This window comes from Giraffa tippelskirchi, chromosome Y, assembly GCF_054371585.1.
Source record: "Giraffa tippelskirchi isolate mGirTip1 chromosome Y, T2T-mGirTip1v1.2.pri, whole genome shotgun sequence".
NCBI lineage: Eukaryota > Metazoa > Chordata > Mammalia > Artiodactyla > Giraffidae > Giraffa > Giraffa tippelskirchi.
In genome coordinates, this window is record NC_137290.1 from 6775060 (window position 1) to 6801923 (window position 26864).

General features: G+C 38.3%; 1 protein-coding gene across 37 annotated transcripts in view; it reads left to right on the forward strand.

Moving 5' to 3' along the window:
- LOC145537620 (lysine-specific demethylase 6A-like) overlaps positions 1–26864 on the forward strand; it is a 191327-nt gene that overhangs the window by 156750 nt on the left and 7713 nt on the right. For 36 of the 37 annotated variants that reach the window (XM_081568362.1, XM_081568332.1, XM_081568337.1 and 33 more), the window contains 2 exons: positions 644–785; positions 17793–17919. In XM_081568362.1, the coding sequence (XP_081424488.1) occupies positions 644–785; positions 17793–17919 (269 nt within the window). Of the gene's footprint in view, positions 1–643; positions 786–17792; positions 17920–25584; positions 26825–26864 lie in introns of those variants that run through there. The other variant, XM_081568359.1, reaches the window with a different exon arrangement.

A 26864-nucleotide genomic window follows, 5' to 3' on the forward strand; every position in this document is an offset into this window, starting at 1 on the left:
TAAAAAGTGGAGACATCACTTTGACAACAAAGGTCTTTATAGTCAAAACTCTGGTTTTTCTAGTAGTCATGTCCGAATATGAGAGTTGGATCATAAAGAAGGCTGAGCACAGAAGAATTAATGCTTTCAAATTGTGTTGCTGGAGAAGACTCTTGTGAATCCCTTCCACTGCAAGGAGGTCAGACCAATCAGTCCAGAAGTAAATCAGCCCCTGAATATTCATTGGAAGGACTGATGCTGAAGCTGAAACTCCAGTGCTTTGGTCACCTGATATAAACAGCTGACTCTTGGAAAAGACCCTGACGCTGGGAAAGATTGAGGGCAGGAGGAGAGTGGGGTGATGGAGGTTGAAATGGTAGTATAGCATCAACAACCCAGTGGACATGAATGTGAGCAAACTGTGGGAGATTGTGAAGACTCTGGCATGTGGCAGTTTGTGGGGTTGCAAAGAGTTGGACACAACTAGCAATTGAAGAAGTGTTCTTTAATGACAATTTTTCACTATAATTTTTATGACAACCATATTTTAGTGTTTTTAGTTTTTCAGAATTACTGTTAAAATGATCACCTGAGTGGTGACAATGATTCTGTTCATATATTTTGTTACTTTCATTTTTAACTTAAATTTTTTTTCCCATCCTAGCCAGCCAGTATAAATTGGCAGTGGAACGGTATGAGTGGAACAAATTGCAAAGTGTAAAGTCAGTAGTACCCATGGTTCATCTCTCCTGGAATATGGCACGAAACATCAAAGTTTCAGATCCCAAGCTTTTTGAAATGATTAAGTAAGTCTTTTCCAAAGTTTCTGTAGTTCTTCTTTTGGATGCTTATGGTCGGGAGAAAATGGAGGATGGGGAATATGGTAAAGAATGTTACCTAATGAATGTTTTTCTCCCAAAGATTTATATCAGTTGATATCAGATGGTAAAGTAGCCCTGAAATATTTAATAGGAGTAGTCACATGTTAAAAAATACTTTGTTTCTTTTAAAATAGACTGATTATTGTGGCATAGAGAATAATGAAGGCGTACATGGTTCTTTACTAGGTAACTCATATATGTGTCCTTTTTCTTAACTTTTGACCAAATTGATGTCCTAGGACCCCTTTAGTTTTAATATTGGAAGTCTGTCTGAAGCATAGGGAGTGAGAATATTATAAATATCTCATAAAGAAATTAGCATTTTAAACAGTCTTAACTATTTAAATTTTCTACTGTAATCATATTATCCCCTTTCTTCTTGATCCATTCATAAATTTAATAGGTTAACAGTTTAAATATATATGTATGTATATATAGTCTAGTAATTGCTCATTTGTTACCTTAGGTTTCTGTTCCATTTCTTTTGTAGGTGTATTTAGAATAAGACATGCATCATCTTATTGCTGTTTACCTGACTGCACTTTGCAGATTCTGTGTGTTTTACAAATTGATGTGTGGCAACCCAGTATTGAACAAGTGTCAGCACCATTTCTTTCCTGCTCACTTTCTTTCCTGCCCCAATGTCTCATTTTGGTAATTCTCACAGTAATTCAGATTTTTCTTGATTGTTACATTTCTGGTAGTGATCGGCGATTAGGGATCCTTTATGTTACTGTTGCAAGAAGCTTTTGACTTGCTGAAAGTTGAGGTGATGGTTTGTAATTTTTTTTTGCAATAGGTCACTTTTAATTAATGTATGTACATTGTTTTTTTAGACATAATGCTTTTGCCCATTTAGTGAAAGTGAAGTCGCTCAGTTGTGTCCAACTCTTTGCGACCCCATGGACTGTAGCCTACCACGCTCCTCCACCCATGGGATTTTCCAGGCAAGAGTACTGGAGTGGGGTGCCATTTCCCTTTCCAGAGGATCTTCCCAACTAGGGATCGGACCTGGGTCTCCCGCATTGCAGGCAGACGCTTTACCGCCTGAGCCACCAGCCCACTTAAAAGACTAGTATATATTGTAAACCTAAGTTTACAAAATCAGAGATTGACTTGCACAACAAAAAAGTTACAAAAGCAGAAAATTTACCTGGTTTATTATTGTGTTGGTGTAGAATGGAACCATGATGTTTTTGGAGTCTGTTGGTACATTTTTTCAGGAAGAACCACTTACCAGTGTTTCTCCAAACTTCAGTTTATATGTTTTTCTTTCACATCTTCTCCCCTCATGCCATCATCAAATGAATATTGGAAATTACAGGCTAAATATTTAAGTTACTATTTTTTGCTGTTGTTTTTAAGTCCTTTTACCACTTCTGTGTTTGTGAATTTTGTGAATGGTAGACAAAGATTTAGTCTACCGTTAGACTAGCTAGTCTAGTTAGTCTCACGAACTACTATCTTAAAAAATAGTGCTAATTTTGAATTTATTTTCAAAATTTTCTTCTAACAAATATATCCAAACAAAAATTGCACTATTTTACTTATTGACTCATTCCGTTTTCTTTAAATGTTTGAGATTTAAAATTAGAAAAGTTTGAAAAGGCATCCATCACTCAAACTCTGAACTAAGGCAGTAATTCATATTATAGATCCCCAATTTATGAGTGGTCATTTGATAATTTCAATATGACCATCGTCTCTAATTCATGCAGATAATTATAGGGTGATCCAAATGTTCCATCTGTCTCTTTTTGACGTATGTTTTCTTTAGGTTTTATGCACAGTTAATCACATTCATCAAATATTTGAGAACCACAAACTGTATTATTCTTGACAATGTTCCTGGCAATAAGATAGATACTGTGGAATGTAAAAAACAATCTCTTTCTTTGTGTGATTTAATCTAGTAGAGCTAGTTAAACAAATAAGATTATGATTATAATCAAGATTATAAATGAGTTGTGATTAAGTAATATTTGTAAAGTATATTTTTACAAATTTGTTTTTTGGTTAAGTTCATGGAGAATGCTCCTTTTGTGCAAGTGGTTTATGAGAGCGTGGTTTCTATAATGGACCAGAATCATAAAAAAGAAAACTAGCAGAAGAGCTAGGAGTAAAAGCATTTCAGATCCTGAAAACAAGTGAAAGCCTTAGATAAGAACAAGTTTCATGTGTTTATGGGACAGAAATGGCTGTAGCAATACAAAGGAAAGGAATATCTGTGGTAATAAATTCAGGAAAATGATAAGGTATGGAATTATAGATGTACTTGCTTGTTGTTATATAGTTGCTTAGTCACGTCTGATTCTTTGCCACCCCCTGGACTTTAGCCCACCAAGCTCCTCTGTCCATGAGATTCTCCAGGCAAGAATACTGGAATGGATTACTGTTTCCATCTCCAGGAGATCTTCCAGACCCAGGTATTAAACCTGTGTCTCCTGCACTGACAGGAAGCTTCTTTGTTGCTGAGTCACTGGGGAAGCCCACAATGGTTCTTGTAGGCAGTGTTACGTAGTTTAGGTAGTAATTCTATGTGTTATAGAAGAAGGGAAAGATTTTTGATTTACAGTTTTAAAGTGTGAATCTGTTAATTACTTTGTGGATAAAGACTGGAAAATGGAAGATAAAAATAAAAGAAAACAGTTATAAGGCAATTGAAGAAATACAGACTAGCTAAACTTGGATTGTGATTATAGCAATGGAAGTAGAGAAAGATTATATAACATACTGTTGTGAAGATTGAACTCAAGAGTTTACATACGAATTGAATAGTGAGATGAGAGAGGAAAAGTGATGAAGAAAAGCTGGTTATCATCTTGTAGTTTTCTTACTTCTTGGTCATAAACTTAAAACATCTCTCACTTTTAACATTTTCATTCTCTACCTTCATTATTCTCAATACCATCTAGACCCCTCCAGTTTGTCAGGGTTTCTCTCAGTATTTGCAATGCAACCCCACAACTTTTCTTCCATGAAACAGGAATATTCTCATTTTTCTCTTCTGGTACTTTAAGTTAATTATCTCTGTTGTAGCAGTTATGTTAACTTTGGATTTCAGAATGCACATTTGTGTTTTGTTCTATTTACTAGAAACAGATTTGGTCTCTATTTTCCTTACCCATTTTTAATAGCTTTAATACCCTATGTGAATGTGTTTTTATAAATGCTGTTTCTCCTATAGAGTTTTTTATTTTAAAATACTTCCTTATAAAATGTGGAATCATTCTGAATATTGACTACATTTATTAATACAATTTCAGAATTCTACTCCCAAATATTATTGTCTCATGAATAATTAGCCACTCTTTTTGTCATCACTCTGAATAAAAATGTTAAACAGAATCATTCAGCCAGCTTCCAAAATGTACATTGTCATCCACAATGCTTATTTTTAATGTCTTTCATTTACTAGATATTTGAGTACTAGCTAAATAGATAGAACTGAGCTGAGTCCTAGAAACTTACGAATACCTTTCTCTCTTCACTTGACTGTGCACTAGAGGAACATGGAGAGACATTGGACGTAGGAGGTTAAAAGTTTGAGCATACAAATACATGAATTTAGAGTTGTATATTTTAAAATGTAGCAATTACAACTCAATAAAAAATAATACCCTGATTTTTAAAACTGTTAATGATATATCTTGGGTCCTGCAGAATCAGGGAAGTTTGGGAGAACTGGTTTTTGGGAAAGCAGGGTAGTTCATGTGAAGCACAGAGGTGTACAAAGAGGAATGAATGAAATACCCCTTTGGGTTTTTAATATCAAACAGGTGTATAAGCTATACTACTGTATTACACAAAGTGAATGTATTATCATCAATTTGGGTAGATTTTTCACCTAAGAATACCATTTAAGTTTTTGCCATGTTTATTATCTGTCCATGAATATACATATATACATATGTTTACATAAACATACTTTTTTTACTGAACTATTTTGAAACTAAACTGCAGATAGAATGCTAGTGAATCCTGCTTAATTTAGTCTGTATCCTTGAAAAATAAGAGCATTGTTCTTTATAGCCATAGTAACTTTGTCATGTCTAAGATCTTGAAAATCTGAATATCATATTATCTGCAGTTAAAATTTATTATCTCTCCAAAAAGTTCTTTAAGAGCTCTTGAGCATCTTTTCAGTCCACTCTTGTTCCCAGTCTAGAGCCATTCAAGGTTCACACTGAAATTAGTACTTTGCTATCGTTTTTTTGTCTCTTTTAAGCATGTTGCATGTTTTTGGTTAGTTTTAAGGACTTCTTATTGACCTTCTCTCTTATTTGAATAGACCAGGGCAGTTGTGTTTTAGAACGATTCACATTTTGGATTTGTCTGGTTGTTTCTTTTTTTTAATTTATTTTTGTTTCTCAGGAATATGTTGATTTTTTTTTTAATTTATTTATTTTAGTTGGGGGCTAATTACTTTTCAATATTGTAGTAGTTTTTGCCATACATTGACATGAATCAGCCATGGGTTTACATGTGTTCCCATCCTGAATCCCCTTCCCACCTCCCTCCCATCCCATCCCTCTGGGTCATCCCATTGTCCCAGTCCTGAGCATTTGTCTCATGCATAGAACCTGGGATGGTGTTCTGTTTCACATATGATAATATACACGTTTCAATGCTATTCTCTCAGAATGTCCCACCCTCACCTTCTCCCTCAGAGTCCATAAGACTGTTCTATGCATCTGTGTCTCTTATTCTGTCTCCCATATTGGGTTATCATTACCGTCTTTCAAATTCCATATATATGCATTAGTACACTGTATTGTTGTTTTTCTTTCTGGCTTACTTCACTCTGTATAATGGACTCCAGTTTCATCCATCTCAATAGACTGATTCAAATGTATTCTTTTTAATGGCTGAGTAATATTCCATTGTGTATATGTACCACAGCTTCCTTATCCATTCGTCTGATGATGGACATCTAGGTTGCTTCCATCTCCTGGCTATTACAAACAGTGCTGTGATGAACATTGGGGTACACGTATTTCAATTCTGGTTTCCTCGCTGTGTATGCCGAGCAGTGGGATTGCTGGGTCATATGGCAGTTCTGTTCCCAGTTTTTTAAGGAATCTCCACACTGTTCTCCATAGTGGCTGTACTAGTTTGCATTCCCACCAACAGTGTAAGAGGGTTCGCTTTTCTCCACACCTCTCCAGCATTGATTGCTTGTAGACTTTTGGATAGCAGCCATTCTGACTGTGGAGAAGGCAATGGCACCCCACTCCAGTACTCTTGCCTGGAGAATCCCAGGGACGGCGGAGCCTGGTGGGCTGCTGTCTATGGAGTCGCACAGAGTCGGACACGACTGAAGCGACTTAGCAGCAGCAGCAGCAGCAGCAGCAGCATTTTGACTGGTGTGAAATGGTACCTCATTGTGGTTTGATTTGCATTTCTCTAATAATGAGTGATGTGGAACATCTTTTCATGTGTTTGTTAGCCATCTGTATGTCTTCTTTGGAGAAATATCTGTTTAGTTCTTTGACCCATTTTTTGATTGGGTCGTTTATTTTTCTGAAATTGAGCTGCAGGAGTTGCTTATATATTTTTGAGATTAATTCTTTGTCCGTTGCTTCATTTGCTATTATTTTCTCCCATTCTGAAGGCTGTCTTTTCACCATGCTTATAGTTTCCTTTTTTGTGCAAAAGCTTTTAATTTTAATTAGGTCCCATTTGTTTATTTTTGCTTTTATTTCCAATATTCTGGGAGGTGGGTCATAGAGGGTCCTGCTGTGATTTATGTTGGAGAGTGTTTTACCTATGTTTTCTCTAGGAGTTTTATACTTTCTGGTCTTATGTTTAGATCTTTAATCTATTTTGAGTTTATTTTTGTGTATGGTGTTAGAAAGTGTTCTGGTTTCATTCTTTTACAAGTGGTTGACCAGTTTTCCCAGCACCGCTTGTTAAAGAGATTGTCTTTTCTCCATTGTACATTCTTGCCTCCTTTGTCAAAGATAAGTTGTCCATAGGGGCGTGGATTTATCTCTGGGCTTTCTATTTTGTTGATCTGTATTTCTGTCCTTGTGCCAGCACCATTCTGTCTTGATGACTGTGGCTTTGTAGTAGAGCCTGAAGTCAGGCAGGTTGATTCCTCCAATTCCATTCTTCTTTCTCAAGATTGCTTTGACTATTCGAGGTTTTTTGTATTTCCATACAAATTGTGAAGTTATTTGTTCTAGTTCTATGAAACATTGGTAGCTTGATAGGGATTACATTGAATCTATAGATTGCTTTGGGTAGTATACTTATTTTCACTATATTAATTCTTCCAATCCATGAACACGGTATATTTCTCCATCTGTTTGTGTCCTCTTTGGTTTCTTTCATCAGTGTTTTATAGTTTTCTACATAGAAGTATTTTGTTTCTTTAGGTAGATATATTCCTAAGTATTTTATTCTTTTTGTTGCAGTGGTGAATGGTATTGTTTCCTTAATTTCTCTTTCTGTTTTCTCATTGTTAGTGTATTGGAATGCAAGGGATTTCTGTGTGTTAATTTTATATCCTGCAACTTTACTACATTCATTGATTAGCTCTAGTAATTTTCTGGTAGAATCTTTAGGGTTTTCTATGTAGAGGATCATGTCATCTGCAAACAGTGAGAGTTTTACTTCTTTTCCTATCTGGATTCCTTTTATTTCTTTTTCTGCTCTGTTTGCTGTGGCCAAAACTTCCAAAACTATGTTGAATAGTAGTGGTGAGAGTGGGCACCCTTGACATTACCTTGTTCCTGACATTAGGGGAAATGCTTCCAATTTTTCACCATTGAGGATAATGTTTGCTGTGGGTTTGTCATATATAGGTTTTATTATGTTGAGGTATGTTCCTTCTATTCCTGCTTTCTGTAGGGTTTTTATCATAAATGGATGTTGAATTTTGTCAAAGGCTTTTTCTGCATCTATTGAGATAATCATATGGTTTTCATCTTTCAATTTGTTAATGTGATATATTACATTGATTGATTTGCAGATATTGAAGAATCCTTGAATCCCTGGAATAAAGCCCACTTGGTCATGATGTATGATCTTTTTAATATGTTGTTGGATTCTGTTTGCTAGAATTTTATTAAGGATTTTTGCGTCTATGTTCATTAGTGATATTGGCCTATAGTTTTCTTTTTTTGTGGGATCTTTGTCTGGTTTTGGAATTAGGGTGATGGTGGCCTCATGGAATGAATTTGGAAGTTTACCTTCTTCTGCAATTTTCTGGAAGAGTTTGAGTAAGATAGGTGTTAGCTCTTCTCTAAATTTTTGGTAGAATTCAGCTGTGAAGCTATCTGGTCCTGGGCTTTTGTTTGCTGGAAGGTTTGTGATTACAGTTTCAATTTCTGTGCTTGTGATGGGTCTGTTAATATGTTCTATTTCTTCCTGGTTCAGTTTTGGAAAGTTATACTTTTCTAAGAATTTGTCCATCTCTTCCAAGTTGTCTGTTTTATTAGCATATAGCTGTTGGTAGTAGTCTCTTATGATCCTTTGTATTTCTGTGGAGTCTGTTGTGATCTCTATTTTCATCTCTAATTTTGTTGATTTGATTCTTCTCCCTTTGTTTCTTGATGAGTCTTGCTAATGATTGGTCAGTTTTGTTTATCTTCTTCAAAAACCAGCTTTTAGTATTGTTGATTTTTCCTATGGTCTTTTTTGTTTCTTTTGCATTTATTTCTCCCCTAATTTTTAAGATTTCTTTCCTGCTACTAACCCTGGGGTTCTTCATTTCTTCCTTCTCTAGTTGCTTTAGGTGTAGAGTTAGGTTATTTATTTGATTTTTTTCCTTGTTTCTTCAGGTATGCCTGTATTGCTATGAACCTTCCCCTTAGCACTGTTTTTATGTTGTCCCGGAGGTTTTGGGTTGTTGTGTTTTCATTTTCATTCGTTTCTGGGCATATTTTGATTTCTTTTTTGATTTCTTCTGTGATTTGTTGGTTATTCAGAAGGGTGTTGTTTAGCCTCCATATTTGGAATTTTTGATAGTTTTTTTTCCTGTAATTGAGGTCTAATCTTACTGCATTGTGGTAAGAGAAGATGATTGGGATGATTTCAATTTTTTTGAATTTACCAAGGCTAGATTTATGGCCCAGTATGTGATCTATCCTGGAGAAGATTCCGTTTGCACTTGAGAAAAGGGTGAAATTGATTGCTTTGGGGTGGAATGTCCTGTAAATATCAATTAAATCTAGCTGGTCTATTGTATCATTTAAAGTTTGTGTTTCCTTGTTAGTTTTCTGTTTAGTTGATCTATCCATAGGTGTGAGTGGGGCATTAAAGTCTCCCACTATTATTGTGTTATTGTTAATTTCCCTTTTCATACTTGTTAGCATTTGCCTTACACATTGTGGTGCTCCTATGTTGGGTGCATATACATTTATAATTGTTACTGTTATATCTTCTTCTTGGGTTGATCCTTTGATCATTATGTAGTGTCCATCTTTGTCTCTTTTCACAGCCTTTATTTTAAAGTCTATTTTATCTGAAATGAGTATTGCGACCCCTGCTTTCTTTTGGTCTCCATTTGCATGAAATATCTTTTTCCAGCCCTTCACTTTCAGTCTGAATGTGTCCCTTGTTTTGAGGTGGGTCTCTTGTAGACAGCATATATAGGGGTCTTGTTTTTGTATCCATTCAGCCAGTCTTTGTCTTTTGTTTGGGGTATTCAACCCTTTTACATTTAAGGTAATATTGGTAAGTATGGTCCCGTTGCCATTTACTTTGTTGTTTTGAGTTCGTGTTTATACACCCTTCCTGTGTTTCCTGTCTAGAGAAGATCTTTTAACGTTTGTTGAAGAGCTGGTTTGGTGGTGCTGAATTCTCTGAGCTTTTGCTTGTCTGTAAAGCTTTTGAATTCTCCTTCATATCTGAATGAGATCCTTGCTGAGTACAGTAATCTGGGTTGTAGGTTATTCTCTTTCATTACTTTAAGTAGGTCCTGCCATTCCCTTCTAGCCTGAAGAGTTTCTATTGAAAGATCAGCTGTTATCCATATGGGAATCCCCTTATGTGTTATTTGTTGTTTTTCCTTTGCTGCTTTTAATATTTGTTCTTTGTGTTTGATCTTTGTTAATTTGATTAATATGTGTCTTGGGGTGTTTCGCCTTGGGTTTATCCTGTTTGGGACTCTCTGGGTTTCTTGGACTTCTGTGACTATTTCCTTCCCCATTTTAGGGGAATTTTCAACTATTATCTCCTCGAGTATTTTTTCATGGCCTTTCCTTTTGTCTTCTTCTTCTGGGACTCCTATGGTTCGAATGTTGGGGTGTTTCATATTGTCCCAGAGGTCCCTGAGGTTTTCCTCATTTCTTTTCATTGTTTTTTCTTTTTTCCTCTCTGCCTCCTTTATTTCCACGATTCTATCTTGTATCTCACTTATCCTATCTTCTGCCTCCGTTATTCTACTGTTGGTTCCCTCTAGAGTGTCTTTTATCTCCTTTATTTCATTATTCATTATATATTGACTCTTTTTTATTTCTTCTAGGTCCTTGTTAAACCTTTCTTACATCGTCTCAATCCTTGTCTCCAGGCTATTCATCTGTAACTCCATTTTGTTCTCAAGATTTTGGATCATTTTTATTATCATTATTCTAAATTCTCTTTCAAATAGATTCCCTATCTCCTCCTCTTTTGTTTGGTTTGGTGGGCATTTATCATTTTCCTTTATTTGCTGAGTATTTCTCTGCCTTTTCATCTTGTTTAGATTGCTGTGTTTGGGGTGGCCTTTCTATACTCTGGTAGTTTGAAGTTCCTCTTTATTGTGGAGGTTCCTCCCTCCACAATAAAGTGGGTGGGGTTGGATGATTGGTTTGTCAAGGTTTCCTGGTTGAGGAAGCTTGCATTGGTGTTCTGGTGGGTGGAGCTGGATTTCTTCTCTCTGGAGTGCAATGAAGTGTCCAGTAGTGAGTTTTGAGATGTCTGTGGGTTTGGTGTGACTTCGGGCAGCCTGTATATTGATGCTCAGGGCTATGTTCCTTCGTTGCTGGAGAATTTGCATGGTATGTCTTGCTCTGGAACTTATTGGCTCTTGGGTGGAATTTGGTTTCAGTGTATGTATGGAGGCTTTTGGATGATCTCTTATTAATTAATGTTTCCTGGAGTCAGGAGTTCTCCTGGTGTTCCCATTTTTTGGGCTTAAGCCTCCTGCTTCTGGTTTTCAGTCTTATTCTTGCAGTAGCCTCAAGACTTCTCCATCCATACAGCACTGATAATAAAACTTTTAGGTTAATGGTGAAAAGATTCTCCACAGTGAGAGATACCTAGAGAGGTTCACCGAGTTACATGGAGAGGTTAAGAGGGAGGAGGGAGATAGAGGTCACCAGGAGGAAAAGAGGGGCACTCAAACGTGGAGAGAACAATCTAGCCAGTAAGCACTTCCCTATGTGCTCTCCACAGTGTGGAACCCTCAGAGAGGTTTATGGAGTTACATAGAGAGGAGGGAGGAGGGAGATAGAGATGAGGGTGAGTAGAAAGGGGGGAATCAAGAGGAGAGAGAGCGATCTGGGCAGTACTCTGTTCCCTACGTGTTCTCCAGTGCTCAGAACACCCACAGAGATTCACAGAATTGGGTTGGTGGGGGGAGGGGGTGGTGAAGATAGAGGTGCCCGGGGATAAAAGAAGAGAGTCAGTAGGGAGAGAGAGTAATCAAGCCAGAAATCACACTCCTGAGTAAAAATGAGTACTAAAGATTGGGTTCTTAAATGTACAAAATTGATATCAAATACTATAAAACAGATTAAAAATCTAGCATAGAGGTTAGACTCTTAAAAAAAAACAATATTAAAAATACCAAAATCACAAAAAGTATAAGATATATATATGCAGTTTGCTTTAAAAATAGGTTCTTTTTTTTTCAAGGTAATAGTGAGTTATAAAAATAAAAATTAAAGGTGTAATAGAGGTCTTAAAGAAAAAAGAAAAAAAAATTTTTTAATTAAAAAAAAATAGTAAAAATATATCCAGGACTTCCTCTGGAGGTGTTGTGAGCAGTGTGGGGTCAGTTCAGTTTCAGATAGTTCCTTGTTCCTGCTTATACTTTTCAAGATCTATACACCCCTTTCAATGTAGTCGGTGTTAACTACAGGGATTTTAATCTGTTGCACCTGTCACTTACAAAGTGGTTTCCTCTGTTTATTTGGCTTCACTTTGCAGGTCTCTTCAGTGTCTAATTTCCACCCTGACACAGTGGGGCGGAGGTGGTCTCTTTAGGTTCCCTTGTTCAGTCGTGCTGTGGGGAGGGAGGATCACTGCAAACCAATATGACTGGCATGTGTGTGGAGAGCTTGCAGTGTCTGGGCCGCACTGGGTTTCCCCCACTCACGGAGTGTGTGCTTTCCCAGTCTGCCCTGCTCAGGCTGCAGATTACTCTGCCAGGGAGCAGGCCCTGAGATGTGTGCACTTCCCATGTCTAAGCCGCTCAGTTTCAGGTTCCCAGGTACTCCACAAAGGCGCAGACTCAGTTGGGCCCGCGCTTTGTGCTGATCCCCGGTCGGAGCAGCTCAGGCAGCCAGGTGTTTGGCAAGCACACTGTTGGGGCAGTGCCACTTATCACCTCCCTGCTGCCAGCCTCAGTTTCTGGGCGCAGCCGGCTCCGGTGTGCCTTGTGTCAGTTCTGGGTAGCTGGCCTCCGTCTGCGACCCTCCCAGCGGATGTCAACCATCCACAATCTCAAGTCTTTGCTCTTTGGGGCTGAGTTTGCCCCTTTCCAGCTCCGGCTGGCCCCGCCTGCCCGGTGCATCTGTTGGGGGGATGGGGCGGTCCACAGCCGGCTAGCTCTTCTCTGGTATTGCTCAGTCCTTTGTTCTGTGAGCGGGCAGTGCCTTAGATTTGGGCTTCCTGCAAAATAGTTCTCTCTCTCTCTCTGGCTATCCCACAGTTTAGGTTGCTGTCTCACATTAGCTCCCTCAGGTTGCCCTGAGGGCACTCGGGCCTGGTCCTTACCCTAAGCAGTACCGCCCGCTCCTCTCTGTTCAGCCCCCACTTGCTGGTGGCAGATGCGAGCGTCTAGGGTACTTCTCTGCTGGGAGTTGCCTTTAGGCACATAATCTGTGGGTTTTATTTATTTATTTTTCCTCCCGGTTATGTTGCCCTCCAAGATTCAAAAGCTTCCCCCAAACCCGCCGGTGAGAGGGTTTCCTGGTGTTTGGAAACTTCTCCTCTTCTACAACTCCCTCCCCAGTAGGAGTCTCCATCCCTAACTCTTTTGTCTCTCTTTTTATCTTTTATATTTTGTCCTACCTCCTTTCGAAGACAATAGGCTGTTTTCCTGGATGCCTGATGTCCTCTGCCAGTGTTCAGAAGTTGTTTTGTGAAGTTTGCTCAGCGTTCCCATGTTCTTTGGATGAATTTGTGGGGAGAGAATGGTCTCCCCGTCCTATTCCTCCGTCATCTTAGCCCCCTCCCCCTCTTCTGGCTGTTTCTTGATGTAGATTCAGGTTAAACACTTTTGAAAAGAGATGATGTGTTTTTCTGCTTGTACCATGTTAGGAGAAATATAAGGCTTCCCTGGTGGCTCAGATGGTAAAGAATCCACCTGCAGTGTGAGAGACATGGGCTGGGTCTCCGGTTTGGGAAGGTCCTCCGGAGAAGGGCATGGCAACTCACTCCAGTATTCTTGCCTCGAGAATCCCCATGCACAGAGGAACCTGGTAGGTACCAGTCCATGGGGTTGCAAAGAGTTGGACCCACAACTGAGTGACTAAGCAACAGAGAGGGGATATATAATATTTCTTATCACTATTTAAGATTGGAGTTAAATTGAATGGATTTCTTTTCTTAACTCAAAATAATTTCCTTCAATTCAGTTCAGTTTGGTTCAGTTTCTCAGTTGTGTCCACCTCTTTGCGACCCCGTGGACTGCAGCACACCAGGTGTCCCTGTCCATCACCAACTCTCAGAATTTACTCAAACTCATGTCCATCGAGTCAAAGATGCCATCCAACCATCTCATCCTATGTCATCCCCTTCTCCCCACTTCAATCTTTCCTGGCATCAGGATCTTTTCAAATGAGTCAGCTCCTTGCATCAGGTGGCTAAAGTATTGGAGTTTCAGCTTCAAGATCAGCCCTTCCAATGTATATTCAGGAATGAATTCCTTTAGGATTGATTGGTTGGATCTACTTGCAGTCCAAGGGACTCTCAAGAGTCTTCTCCAACTGCTGCTGCTAAGTCACTTCAGTCGTGTCCGACTCTGTGCGACCCCATAGACAGCAGCCCACCAGGCTCCGCCGTCCCTGGGATTCTCCAGGCAAGAATACTGGAGTGGGTTGCCATTTCCTTCTCCAGTGCATGAAAGGGAAAAGTGAAAGTGAAGTTGCTCAGTCGTGTCCTACTCTTAGCAACCCCATGGACTGTAGCCTACCAGGCTCCTCCATCCATGGAATTTTCCAGGCAAGAGTACTGGACTAGGGTGCCATTGCCTTCTCCATCTTCTCCAACACCACAGTTCAAAAGCATCAATTCTTCAGTGCTCAGCTTTCTTCATAGTCCAGCTCTCACATCCATACATGACTACTGGAAAAACCATAGCCTTGAATAAACAGACCTTTGTTGACAAAGTAATGTCTCTGCTTTTTAATGTGCTGTCTAGGTTGGTCATAACTTTTCTCCCAAAAAGTAAGTATCCTTTAATTTCATGGCTGCAATCACCATCTGAAGTGCTTTTGGAGCCCCCAAAAATAAAGTCTCTATTTCCACAGTTTCCCCATCTATTTGCCATGAAGTGATGGGACCGGATGCCATAATCTTTGTTTTCTGAATGTTAAGGTATAAGCCAACTCTTTCAATCTCTTCTTTCACCTTCATCAAGAGGCTCCTTAGTTCTTCTTCACTTTCTGCCGTAAGGGTGGTGTCACCTGCATATCTGAGGTTATTGATATTTCACCCAAAATCTTGATTCCAGCTTGTGCTTCATCCAGCCCAGCATTTATCATGATATACTCTGCATATAAGTTAAATAAGCAGGGTGACAATATACAGCCTTGACGGACTCCTTTTCCTATTTGGAACCAGTCTGTTGTTCCATGTCCAGTTCTAACTGTTGCTTCCTGACCTGCATACAGTTTCTCAAGAGGCATGTCAGGTGGTCTGGTGTTCCCATCTGTTTCAGAATTTTCCACAGTTTATTGTGATCCACACAGTCAAAGGCTTTGGCATAGTCAATAAAGCAGAAATAGATGTTTTTCTGGAACTCTCTTGGTTTTTTGATGATCCTGCGGATGTTGGCAGTTTGATCTCTGGTTCCTCTGCCTTTTCTAAAACCAGCTTGAACATCTGGAAGTTCACGGTTCACGTATTGCTGAAGCCTGGCTTGGAGAATTTTGAGCATTACTTTACTAGAGTGTGAGATGAGTGCAATTGTGAGGTAGTTTGAGCATTCTTTGGCATTGCCTTTCTTTGGGATTGGGTTGAAAACTGACCTTTTCCAGTCCTGTGGCCATTGCTGAGTTTTCCCAAATTTGCTGGCATATTGAGTGCAGCACTTTCATAGCATCATGTTTTAGGATTTGAAATAACTCAACTGGAATTCCATCACCTCCACTAGCTTTGTTCACAATGATGCTTCCTAAGGCCCACTTGACTTCACATTCCAGGATGTCTGGCTCTAGGTGAGTGATCACACCGTCATGATTGTCTGGGTCGTGAACAACTTTTTGGTACAGTTCTTCTTGGTATTCTTGCCCCCTCTTCTTAACCTCTGCTGCTTCTGTTAGGTCCCTTCCATTTCTGCCCTTTATTGTGCCCATCTTTGCATGAAATGTTCCCTTGATATCTCTAATTTTCTTGAAGAGATCTCTAGTCTTTCCCATTCTGTTGTTTTCCTCTATTTCTTTGCACTGATCACCTGAGAAGGCTTTCTTATCTCTCCTTGCTATTCTTTGGAACTCTGCATTCAAATGGGTATATCTTTCCTTTTCTCCTTTGCCTTTCTCCTTTGCCTTTCTCCTCTCTTTTTACAGCTATTTGTAAGGCCTCCTCAGACAGCCATTTTGCTTTTTTGCATTTCTTTTTCTTGGGGATGGTCTTGATCCCTGTCTCCTTTACAATGTCATGAACCTCGTCCATAGTTTATCAGCCACTCTGTCTATCAGATCTAGTCCCTTAAATCTATTGGTCACTTCCAATGTATAGTCATAGGGATTTGATTTAGGTCATACTTGAATGGTCTGGTGGTTTTCCCTACTTTCTTCATAGGTCTGAATTTGGTAGTAAGGAGTTCATGATCTGAGCCACAGTCAGCTTATAGTCTTGTGTTTGCTGACTGTATATAGCTTCTCCATCTTTGGCTGCAAAGAATATAATCAGTCTGATTTCGGTGTTGACCATCTGGTGATGTCCATATGTAGAGTCTTCTCTTGTGTTGTTGGAAGAGGGTGTTTGCTATGACCAGAGTGTACTCTTGGCAAAACTCTATTAGCTTTTGCCTTGTTTCATTCTGTACTCCAAAGCCAAATTTACCTGTTACTCCAGGTGTTTCTTGAGTTCGTACTTTTGCATTCCAGTGCTCTCTAATGAAAAGGACATCTTTTTTGGTTGTTAGTTCTGAAAGGTCTTGTAGGTCTTCGTAGAACTGTTCAGCTTCTTCGGCATTACTATTTCCTTCCTTTCTTCTAATTTTTTTCATTGATGTATCATGAGAAGATAATAAATTCGCACATTTCAGCTTAAAGCAGAGCTTTCTCTATTTTTCACAATAAGCTTTCTTATTTTTGTTTTTAATTTAAAAATAATTTGATTAGTTTAAGTGAAAACTTCACTCTTCAGTTCCTAATTAACATTTTGGAGATACTTGAAATTATGTTTATTATAGTGGTTTGACTATTTTCATCCATCTCATATGGTCATTAATATTAGAACATTCCTTTTAATAAAATCCTTAAAAGAAATTAAATGATAATGTAGTTAGAGTCATCTTTGTAATATAAATACAATGTGTTCTTTGAATAGTAAACAAAGCCAGCTACAAACACTTGGATGTCCATGGTGTTATCACCCTGTTAGGCTCAGTTTTGTGTGTAGCTCTGTCATTAAGATAATCTGGGAAAGGTAAGTCATCTCCTACTTAGGAATCAAGTATTTATTATATGCTTATTATATGCCAGGTACATTCTTACTGAAGGTAACCAGGAAATAAAGCCTTTGCTATCAGTAACTCTACATTTTAATATGAAATAAAGACTAAAAGCAGTGAAGATAAGGAGGATGGTTTTCGATACATTTAATGTTTTATCTTTTCTTTCAAATAATAGTTTATATAATAATATGATAATGTCTTCCAGATTCTGATTCCATACCAGTTCAGTATATCAGAGAGCTATAAACTAGTTTGATACTGATCAAACTAATACTGTTGGGGGTTGTAGCGTTCACAAACATGATTGTGACACCACTTTTGCTAAACCAGTTTTGTGCTTTTTAGAGTTAAATTATCCTTCCCAGATTATATCATCCACTTCTGCCTTCAGAGGAGAGCTTTGAGACACATTTGTGGATGCTGTAGGAGACAAATTTGAGTAGTAACAGCAAATTATGGAAAAATTAGCACAAAGTTGTGAAAATTCACTATATTAATATCAGAAGTATGCATGTATGGAAAATACACATTACCAAAGTGTTTAATATAAATTAAAGATACAATTAGATTACCTTCAAATTAAAATTTGAAAGAATAATTTTAGTACTTTATTCTTAAGTACTATAATTAAACTAATTGTAAAATATAACCCACAAGTAATTTTTTACAGTATCCAGAATTTTAAAGTCAGTCATATATAAATGATTATTTTGACTATCTAAGAGTAAATATGTACTTTATTACTTTATTATAATCAAAAGAATTAAGCCTGCAATTTAGACTTGCAAACAAACTCGAAGTTATTTTTGTTTGATTATCCTTTGTGCCAAGAGTACTCAGTGTTCAGTTGTCACAATAATTCTCTACAATAGGTATTGTCTTATGAAAATTCTGAAGCAATGTCTGACACTGAGGGAAGCTCTTACTACAGCAGGAAAAGAGGTTATTTGGCATGGACGGACAAATGATGAACCAGCACATTACTGTAGCATTTGTGAGGTAACTGTTCTTATTGACAGTTTTGTTGTGGTTTTTCTAGGGTTTGGTTTCTTTTTTTTTTTAATTATAAACATATATACATTTCATGTGATGCATTTTGTTAAAATTGAATATCATAGCTATTAAATTTTCATTTGATGGTATAATATTTTTTTAAGCTTTTTATTTTGTATTGGAGCATGACTGATTAACAATGTTGTGACAGTTTTAGGTGGACAAAAAAAGGACTCAGCTACACATACACATGTATACATTCTCCCTCAAGCTCCCCTCCTGATGGTATAATATTCTGTTAACTCTGTGTTTACTCAGAAGTATCTCCTAACAGTGGCAGTTATGTAGTACTTTTTTATCAGATGATTATAATCTCATATTTTGAAGTAGGAACTATTTATCATAAGTACACAGTTGCCAACAATCAATTTCGATATATGTATATTCAGTTCAGTTCAGTTCAGTCGCTCAGTCATGTCCGACTCTTTGCGACCCCATGAATTGCAGCACACCAGGCCTCTCTGTCCATCACCAGCTCCCAGAGTCTACCCACACCCATGTCCATCGAGTTGGTGATGCCATCCAACCATCTCATCCTCTGTCGTCCCCTTCTCCTCCCTCCCCCAATCCTACCCAGCATTAGGGTCTTTTCCGATGAGTCAACCCTTCGCATGAGGTGGCCAAAGTATTGGAGCTTCAGCTTCAACATCAGACCTTCCAATGAACACCCAGGATTGATCTCTTTTAGGATGGATTGATTGGATCTCCTTCCAATCCAAGGGACTCTCAAGAGTCTTCTGCAACACCACAGTTCAAAAGCATCAATTCTTTGGTGCTCAGCTTTCTTCACCGTCCAACTCTCACATCCATATATGACGACTGGAAAAACCATAGCTTTGACTAGACGGACTTTTGTTGGCAAAGTAATGTCTCTGCTTTTAAATATGCTATCTAGGTTGGCCATAACCTTCCTTCCAAGGAGTAAGCGTCTGTTAATTTCATGGCTGCAGCCACCATCTGCAGTGATTCTGGAGCCCAAAAGAATAAAGTCTGACACTGTTTCCCCATCTATTTCCCATGAAGTGATGGGACCAGATGCCATGATCTTAGTTTCTGAACGTTGAGCTTTAAGCCAACCTTTTCACTCTCCTCCTTCACCTTCATCAAGAGGCTCTTTAGTTCTTCTTCACTTTCTGCCATAAGGGTGGTGTCATCTGCATATCTGAGGTTATTGATATTTCTCCTGGCAATATATGCGAAGCACTACTAAGTCCTTTCTGCCTAATTTCATAAACATTTGTTAATTTTTTCTGTTCTGTCAAAGATTTAAAAGTGAAGACATAAAAACGTGGTAAGCTATTCTACATCAGATTATATTCTACTTAGAGAATACAAATTATAAACAACTAAATGTAATATAGGATCATCGAAAAACCAAGAGAGTTCCGAAAAACATCTGTTTCTGCTTTATTGACTATACCAAACCCTTTGACTGTGTGAATCACAATAAACTGTGGAAAATTCTGAAAGAGATGGAATACCAGACCATCTGACCTGTCTTGAAAAACCTGTGTACAGGTCAGGAAGCAACGGTTAGAACTGGACATGGAACAACGGACTGGTTCCAAATCAGAAAAGGAGTACATCAAGGCTGTATATTGTCACCCTGCTTATTTAACTTCTATGCAGAGTACATCATGAGAAATGCTGGGCTGGAGGAAACACAAGCTGGAATCAAGATTGCCGGGTGAAATATCAATAACCTCAGATAATGCAGATGACATCACCCTTATGGCAGAAAGTGAAGAAGAACTAAAAGCCTCTTGATGAAAGTGAAAGAGGAGAGTGAAAAAGTTGCCTTAAAGCTCAACATTCAGAAAACTAAGATCATGGCATCTGGTCCCATCACTTCATGGGAAGTAGATGGGGAAACAGTGGAAACAGTGTCAGACTTTATTTTTTTGGGCTCCAAAATCACTGCTGATGGTGATTGCAGCCATGAAATTAAAAGACGCTTACTCCTTGGAAGGAAGATTATGGCCAACCTAGATAGCATATTCAAAAGCAGAGGTATTACTTTGCCCACAAAAGTCCATCTAGTCAAGGCTATGGTTTAAGTCTAGTCAAGGCTGTGGTTTTTCCAGTGGTCATGTATGGACGTGAAAGTTGGACGGTGAAGAAAGCTGAGCGCCGAAGAATTGATGCTTTTGAACTGTGGTGTTGGAGAAAACTCTTGAGAGTCCCTTGGACTGCAAGGAGATCCAATCACTCCATCCTAAAGGAGATCAATCCTGGGTGTTCATTGGAAGGACTGATGCTGAAGCTGAAACTCCAATACTTTGGCCACCTCATGCGAAGAGTTGACTCATTGGAAAAGACTCTAACGCTGGGTAGGATTTGAGGCAGGAGGAGAAGGGGACGACAGAGGATGACATGGTTGGATGGCATCACTGACTCAATGGACATGGGTTTGGGTAAACTCCGGGAGTTGGTGATGGACAGGGAGGCCTGGCGTGCTGTGATTCATGGGGTCGCAAAGAGTCGGACACGACTGATCTGAACTGAACTGAAATGTAATATGCGTGAAGCTATAATGCCTGTGGGCACATATACAGATTATTATTCAATGACTTAGGAAATAGTAGGGTTACAAGAGAAAAATCAGTACACAGAAATTGCTTGGATTCCTCTATACTCACAATGAAAAATCAGAAAGAGAAATTAAGGAATTAATCCCTTTACCATTGCCCCCCAAAATTAAAATATCTAGGAATAAACCTGTCTAAGGAGACAAAAAGTCTATATACAGAAAATTAAAGACACTGGTTAAAGATATCAAAGATGACATAAACAGATGGAGGGATATTCTGTGCATCTCGGTTGGAGGAATCAATATTGTGAAAATGACAGTACTACCAAAAACAGTCTACAGGTTCAGTGTAATCCCTATTGAATTACTAATGGCATTTTCCACCGAACTAGAACAAAAAGTTTTCACAATTTGTATGGAAACATAAAAGATCCCTAAAAGCCAGAGCAATCTTAAGAAGATTGAAGCTGGAGGAATGAAGTTACCTGATTTCAGACTATACTACAAAGCTACAGTCATCAAAACAATATGGTACAGAACCAAAAAAGTATAGACCAGTGGAATAAGATAGAAAGCCTAGAGATAAACCCACACACAAATGGGCACCTTATATTTGACAAAGGAGACAAGAATATACAATGGGAAAAAGATCATCTCTTCAATAAGTGGTGCTGGAAGAACTGGACAATTACATGCAAAAAAATGAAATTAGAACATTTCCTAACACCATACACAAAGATAAGCTCAAAATGAATTAAAAACCTAAATGTACGACTGGAAACTATCAAACTCCTAGAATAAAACAGGCAAAACACTGTATGACAAATCTAGCAAGATCCTCTATGACCTAAACCCTAGAATAATGGACATAAAAACAAAAATAAGTGGGACCTAATTAAACTGAAAAGTGTTTGCACAGCAAAGGAAGTTGTAAACAAGTTGAAAAGACAAGCTTTAGAATGGGAGAAAATAATAGCAAATTAAACAACTGACAGGATTAATTTTCAAAGTATACGAGTAGCTCATACAACTCAATACCAGGAAAACAAACAACCCCCAGTCAAAAAGTTGGCAAAAGACCTAAACAGACATTTCTCCAAAGAAAACATACAAGTGGCTCATAAACACATGAAAAGATGCTCAACATTACACATTATTAGAGAAATGCAAATCAAAATAACCTCATACCAGAGAGAATGGCCATAATCAAAAAATCCACAAACAGTAAGTGCTGGAGAGGGTGTGGAGAAAAGGAAACCCTCCTACACTGCTGGAGAGAATGTAAATTGATACAGCCAATATTGAAGATGATATGGAGATTCCTTAAAAAACTAGGAATGAAACCACCATATGACCTAGCAATCCCATTCCCAGGCATATATGCTGAGGAAACCCAAATTGAAAAAGACACATGTATCTCAGTGTTCATTGCAGCACTGTTTACAATAGCTAAGAAATGGAAGCAACCTAGGTGTCCATTGACAGGAGAATGTATAAAGAAGCTGTGGTATACAGAGGAATACTGCTCAGCTGTAAAAAGAAGGCATTTGAGTCAGTTCTAATGAAGTGGTTGAATCTAGAGCCTATGATACAGAGTTAAGTAAGTCAAAAAGAAAAAAAGAAATATTATATATTAATGCCTGTATTTGGAATCTAGAAGGATGGTACTGATGACTCTGTTCACAGAATAGCAGTGTAGATGCAGACATAGAGAACAGATTTATGGACAAGGGTGGAGGAGAAGAGGGAGGGAGAGGGTGATATGAATGGAGAGAATACCACTGATGTATATACACTAACATGTATAAATAGTCAATGGAAACTTCCTTTATGACTCAGGGAACTCAAACTGGGGCTCTGTAATAACCTAGGGAGTGGGAAAGGGCAGGAGGTGGGAGGGAGATTCAAGAGCAAGGCAAAATATGTATGCATCATGTTGGTCAACATGAAGTCAACTCATGTTGGTGTATGACAAATTAAACCAATATTGTAAAGCAACCATCAATCCATTAAAAAGAAAGAGTTTTTTAAAAGACTTAGGAAAAATTTTCTAGTAGGGCCCCTTCAAAGGTGAATTTTTTTTTATTTCAGCAGGGAAAAAATGGCTTGATCAGAGAATAAAAACATAATTATGTTTTATGGAGGGCAAAACAACTGTTAGTTGGTGCAAGAGTTATTTCAGGTTTGTATTGGTGAATGTTGCCATTTAATACTGGAATACATTCTTAAATGTGGTGCTGTTATACACCATTTTAATGTGCATATCTTGTTTTATTTTTATTTTTTTTTGCCAATGAATTACTACTGGCTATTTATTTATATGTATTTTAGACTATGGAAATGATTTAAGTTCAAAATGGGTCATAAAGTGGTGTATACAACTCTGAACACAAGCAATGCATTTGGCTCAGGAACTGCCTGTGAACATACAATGCAGTGGTTATTCAAGAAATTTTGCAGTGGAGACTAGAGCCCTGAAGATGAGGAGCCCAGCCATCAGAACTTGACAACAACTAACTTGAGAATATCATCGAAGCTGATCCTCTTAGAACTACAGGAGAAGTTGCCCAAGAACTCAGCTTCATTCATTCTGTGTTCATTTAGCATTTGAAGCAAATTGGAAAGGTGAAAACCTGTGGGTGCCTCATGAGCTGACCACAAATCAAAAAAAATAGTCATTCTGAAGTGTTGTCATCTTTTATTCTGTACAACAATACAAACTATTTCTCAATCGGATTGTTATATCTGGTGAGAATTGGATTTTATTCACTGTGACGATCAGCTCTGCGTTTGGACGGAGAAGCCCAAAGCACTTCCCAAAGCCAAACTTGCATGTATAAAAGGTCATGGTCACTGTAGGTGTCTACTGCTGGTCTGATCCACTCAGCTTTCTGAATCCCGACATAACCGTTACATCTGAGAAGTATACTCAACAAATTGATGAGATGCACTGGAAACTGGGATGCCTGCAGTCAACATTAGTCAACAGAAAAGGCCCATTTATTTGCAACAATGACCAGTGCTTCAAAAGTTGAACAAATTGGGCCACAAAATTTTGCCTCATCTGCCATATTTATCTGACCTCTTGCCAACCAACTACCGTTTCTTCAAGCATCTTGACAACTTTTTGCAGGGAAAATGCTTCCTCACTCAGCAGAAAATCCTTCCCAAGAATTCACTGAATGCTGAAGCATGGATTTTTATGCTACAGCAATAAACAGACTTATTTCTTGTTGGCAAAATGGGTTGACTAAATTGGTCCCCATTTTTGTTAATAAAGAGCCTAGCTGTAATGATTTAAAATTCAGGGTCCGAAGGCATAGTTGCTTTTGCACCAATCTAATAGTACAGTAATAAAGGGCCTAATAGTTTAGTGTGGCTAGAAAATGTATTGAGTATTTTCAAAAATCTGTAAGAATTGGTATGTAGCTATAAGCATCTTGAATTTAAGGAATCTGATGTTTATTCTAAGGTAATTAAAAGTTCTAGAGCAAGGGACTCAAGTCAAGGTATGTTTTTCATCAGGTGGTAGTTGATAATTAAAGAAAATGAAGAAAGTAAAGAGACTAGTTTTGAGCATTTTTGTTTGTCACTTGGGGTCTTGGGTGTGTGCACAATGCATAGGATGTGAGATATTAGTTCCCATATCTGTTTTGATCCCAAGCCCCCTACAGGGCAAGCTTGAGTCTCAATCACTGAACTGCTAGTGATTAAGTCCATAGAATGGTGTTGTAAAAAAGTACTAAGGACTGAGAGTCATTAGTAGTGTTAGGGATGTTAAAAAAAAAAAAAAGCTTAAAAGTCTTTAGAAAGTAAAATCAATATGATAGCAATATGATAGTTGATGAAATAGGGAATGATAACAAGCTGAAGAACCAAGATGTTTTAACTGGGGTCACTAAACTATGTTACTGCCTATACTAGAGTAAAGGAAAACCTTATGAACTCTGATATTTTACTAGTATAGTTCAAAGATGACTTAAAAGTGATGAGTTTCTGATCACTGAAGTCAAACAAAAGTCAGAAGATCACTTGCCTAAGAAATTGTATATCCAAAGGAAATCTTAGAATTATATTTTAATTCTGAGATATACTGATTAAATCTTTTGCCTGTTTTAACATAGCATAACCTCATTTAAGTATATTTTTATAAGACCAAACAGACTCTGGTTAGCTTTTATATCCAGATGGATAATGATTTTTCTGTATATGAAAACAAATATTCTAGGTATTATCCATTTTCCAGGTTGAGGCATTACAACTCAAGATTCTTTCATAAAAGAAGTACACTGTCTTTTGGTATGGTACAGTTCATAAATACACCCTGTACTTATTTTCCTTAATGTAATAGGCTAAGAAATAAACACCCTTTATTAGTCATCAATGAGTTACTTGCTCTTGAAAATCAACTAATCACAATGGTACCTGGCAGTCCAGAAAGGAGTAGAATAGGTTAGTCAAACGTTTGTGGCCTCTTCATGGATCATAGCCTTCTCGTGGCAGACAGACATGGCTAACTCAGTGAAACTTATGAGCCATGTCGAGCAGAGCTGTCCAAGAGAGACAGGTTATAGGGAAGCGTTCTAACAAAACATGGTCCAGTGGAAGAAAAAATACCCACTCAAGTATTCTTCCTGCGAGAACTCTTGGAAAGTGTGAAAGGCCAAAAGCTGTGACACCAGAAAATGAGCCCTCAGGTCAGAAGGTATCAAATATGCTACTGGGAAAGGGTGGAGGGCAACTACTAATAAGCTCCAGAAAGAAGTAGCTGAGCCAAAGTGGAAATGACACCCAGTTATGATAGTGTCTGGTGGTGGAAGTAAAGTCCCATGCTGTAAAGAACAATATTGCATAGGAACCTGGAATGTTTGGGCCATGATCAAGGTAAATTGGATATGGTGAAATAGGAGATGGCAAGAATGAACACAGATATTTTAGAAATCATTGATCTAAAGTGATGGGAATGACTGTCCAAGAAGCAACAGTTAGAACCAGACATAAAACAACTGATTGGTTCAGAATTGGAAAAGGAGTACAACAAAGTTTTACATTGTCACCCTACTTACTTAACTTATATGCAGAATACATCATGCCAAATGCCAGGCTGGATGAATCACAAGCTGGAATGAAGAGAAATAGCAGCCTCAGATATGGAGTTGATACCACTCTGATGGCAGAAAGTCAAAAGGAGCTAAAGCACCTCTTGAGAGTGAAAGAGGAGAGTGAAAAAGCTGACTTAAAACTCAACATTCAGATAACTTAGATCATGGCATCCTGTCTCATCACTTCATGGCAAATAGATGGGGAAACAATGGAAACAGAGGCAAATTTTATTTTCTTGGTTTCAAAATCACTGCAGGTGGTGACTGCAAGCATGAAATTAAAAGACGCTTGCTCCTTGAAAGGAAATCTATGACAGCCCTAGCCCTAGAGTTAGAAAGCAGGGACATCACTTAGCTGACAAAGATGCATATAGACAAAATCGTGGTTTTTCCTGTAGTCATGTACAGATGTGAGAGTTGGACCATATAGAAGGTTAAGCACCGAATAATTGGTACTCTAAAATTATGGGAGTGGAGAAGACTCTTGAGAGCTTCTTGGACTTCAGGGAGATCAAACCAGTCAATCCTAAAGGAAATCAACCCTGAATATTCTTTGGAAAGACTGATGCTGAAGCTCCAGTAGATATGAGCCTCTGGACTCCAGTAGATGTGTCCACCTGCTGTGACGAGTGAGCTCACTGGAAAAGAGCCAGCTCAAGGGAAATCTTTCCCTTGAAGATTAAAGGCAAAAGGAGAAGCAAGTGTCAGAGAATTAGATATTTACGTAGCATCACCAACTATGATGTATGAGCAGACTGCAGGAGATAGTGAAAGAGAGGGGAGCCTGGCATGCTGGGGTTCACTGGACCACAAAGAGTTGTGACTATATTTGTGGAGGTCAGACAAATGTGTCTTTCCTTCCCTGTAGGGAAAGACAACTAAAACCAGAACATTATCAATACTATTTTTGTACTGATACTGTGTTTAAAATTGAAACATGCTGGTCCATGATTGTAATGATGATTTCATTAGGTTATTCTCAAAATACATAACACTATCCTTGCCTTTGAATGTCGTAGAAAATAAACCTGGGATCTCAAACATACTACTATGTGGCCTAGGTGTTTTTTAAGGTTATTACTGTATTTTTTATTTACTCATTTATTCTTTTAGCCACTCAGCATGCAAGAGATCTTAGCTCCCCAATGAAAAATTGATCCCATGCCCCTTGCTGGGGAAGAGATGAGTTTAACCAGTGGCCCACCAGCGAATTCCCCCATAGAGCCTTTTATTAGAATCCCGGCATTTAGTCCAAAAAG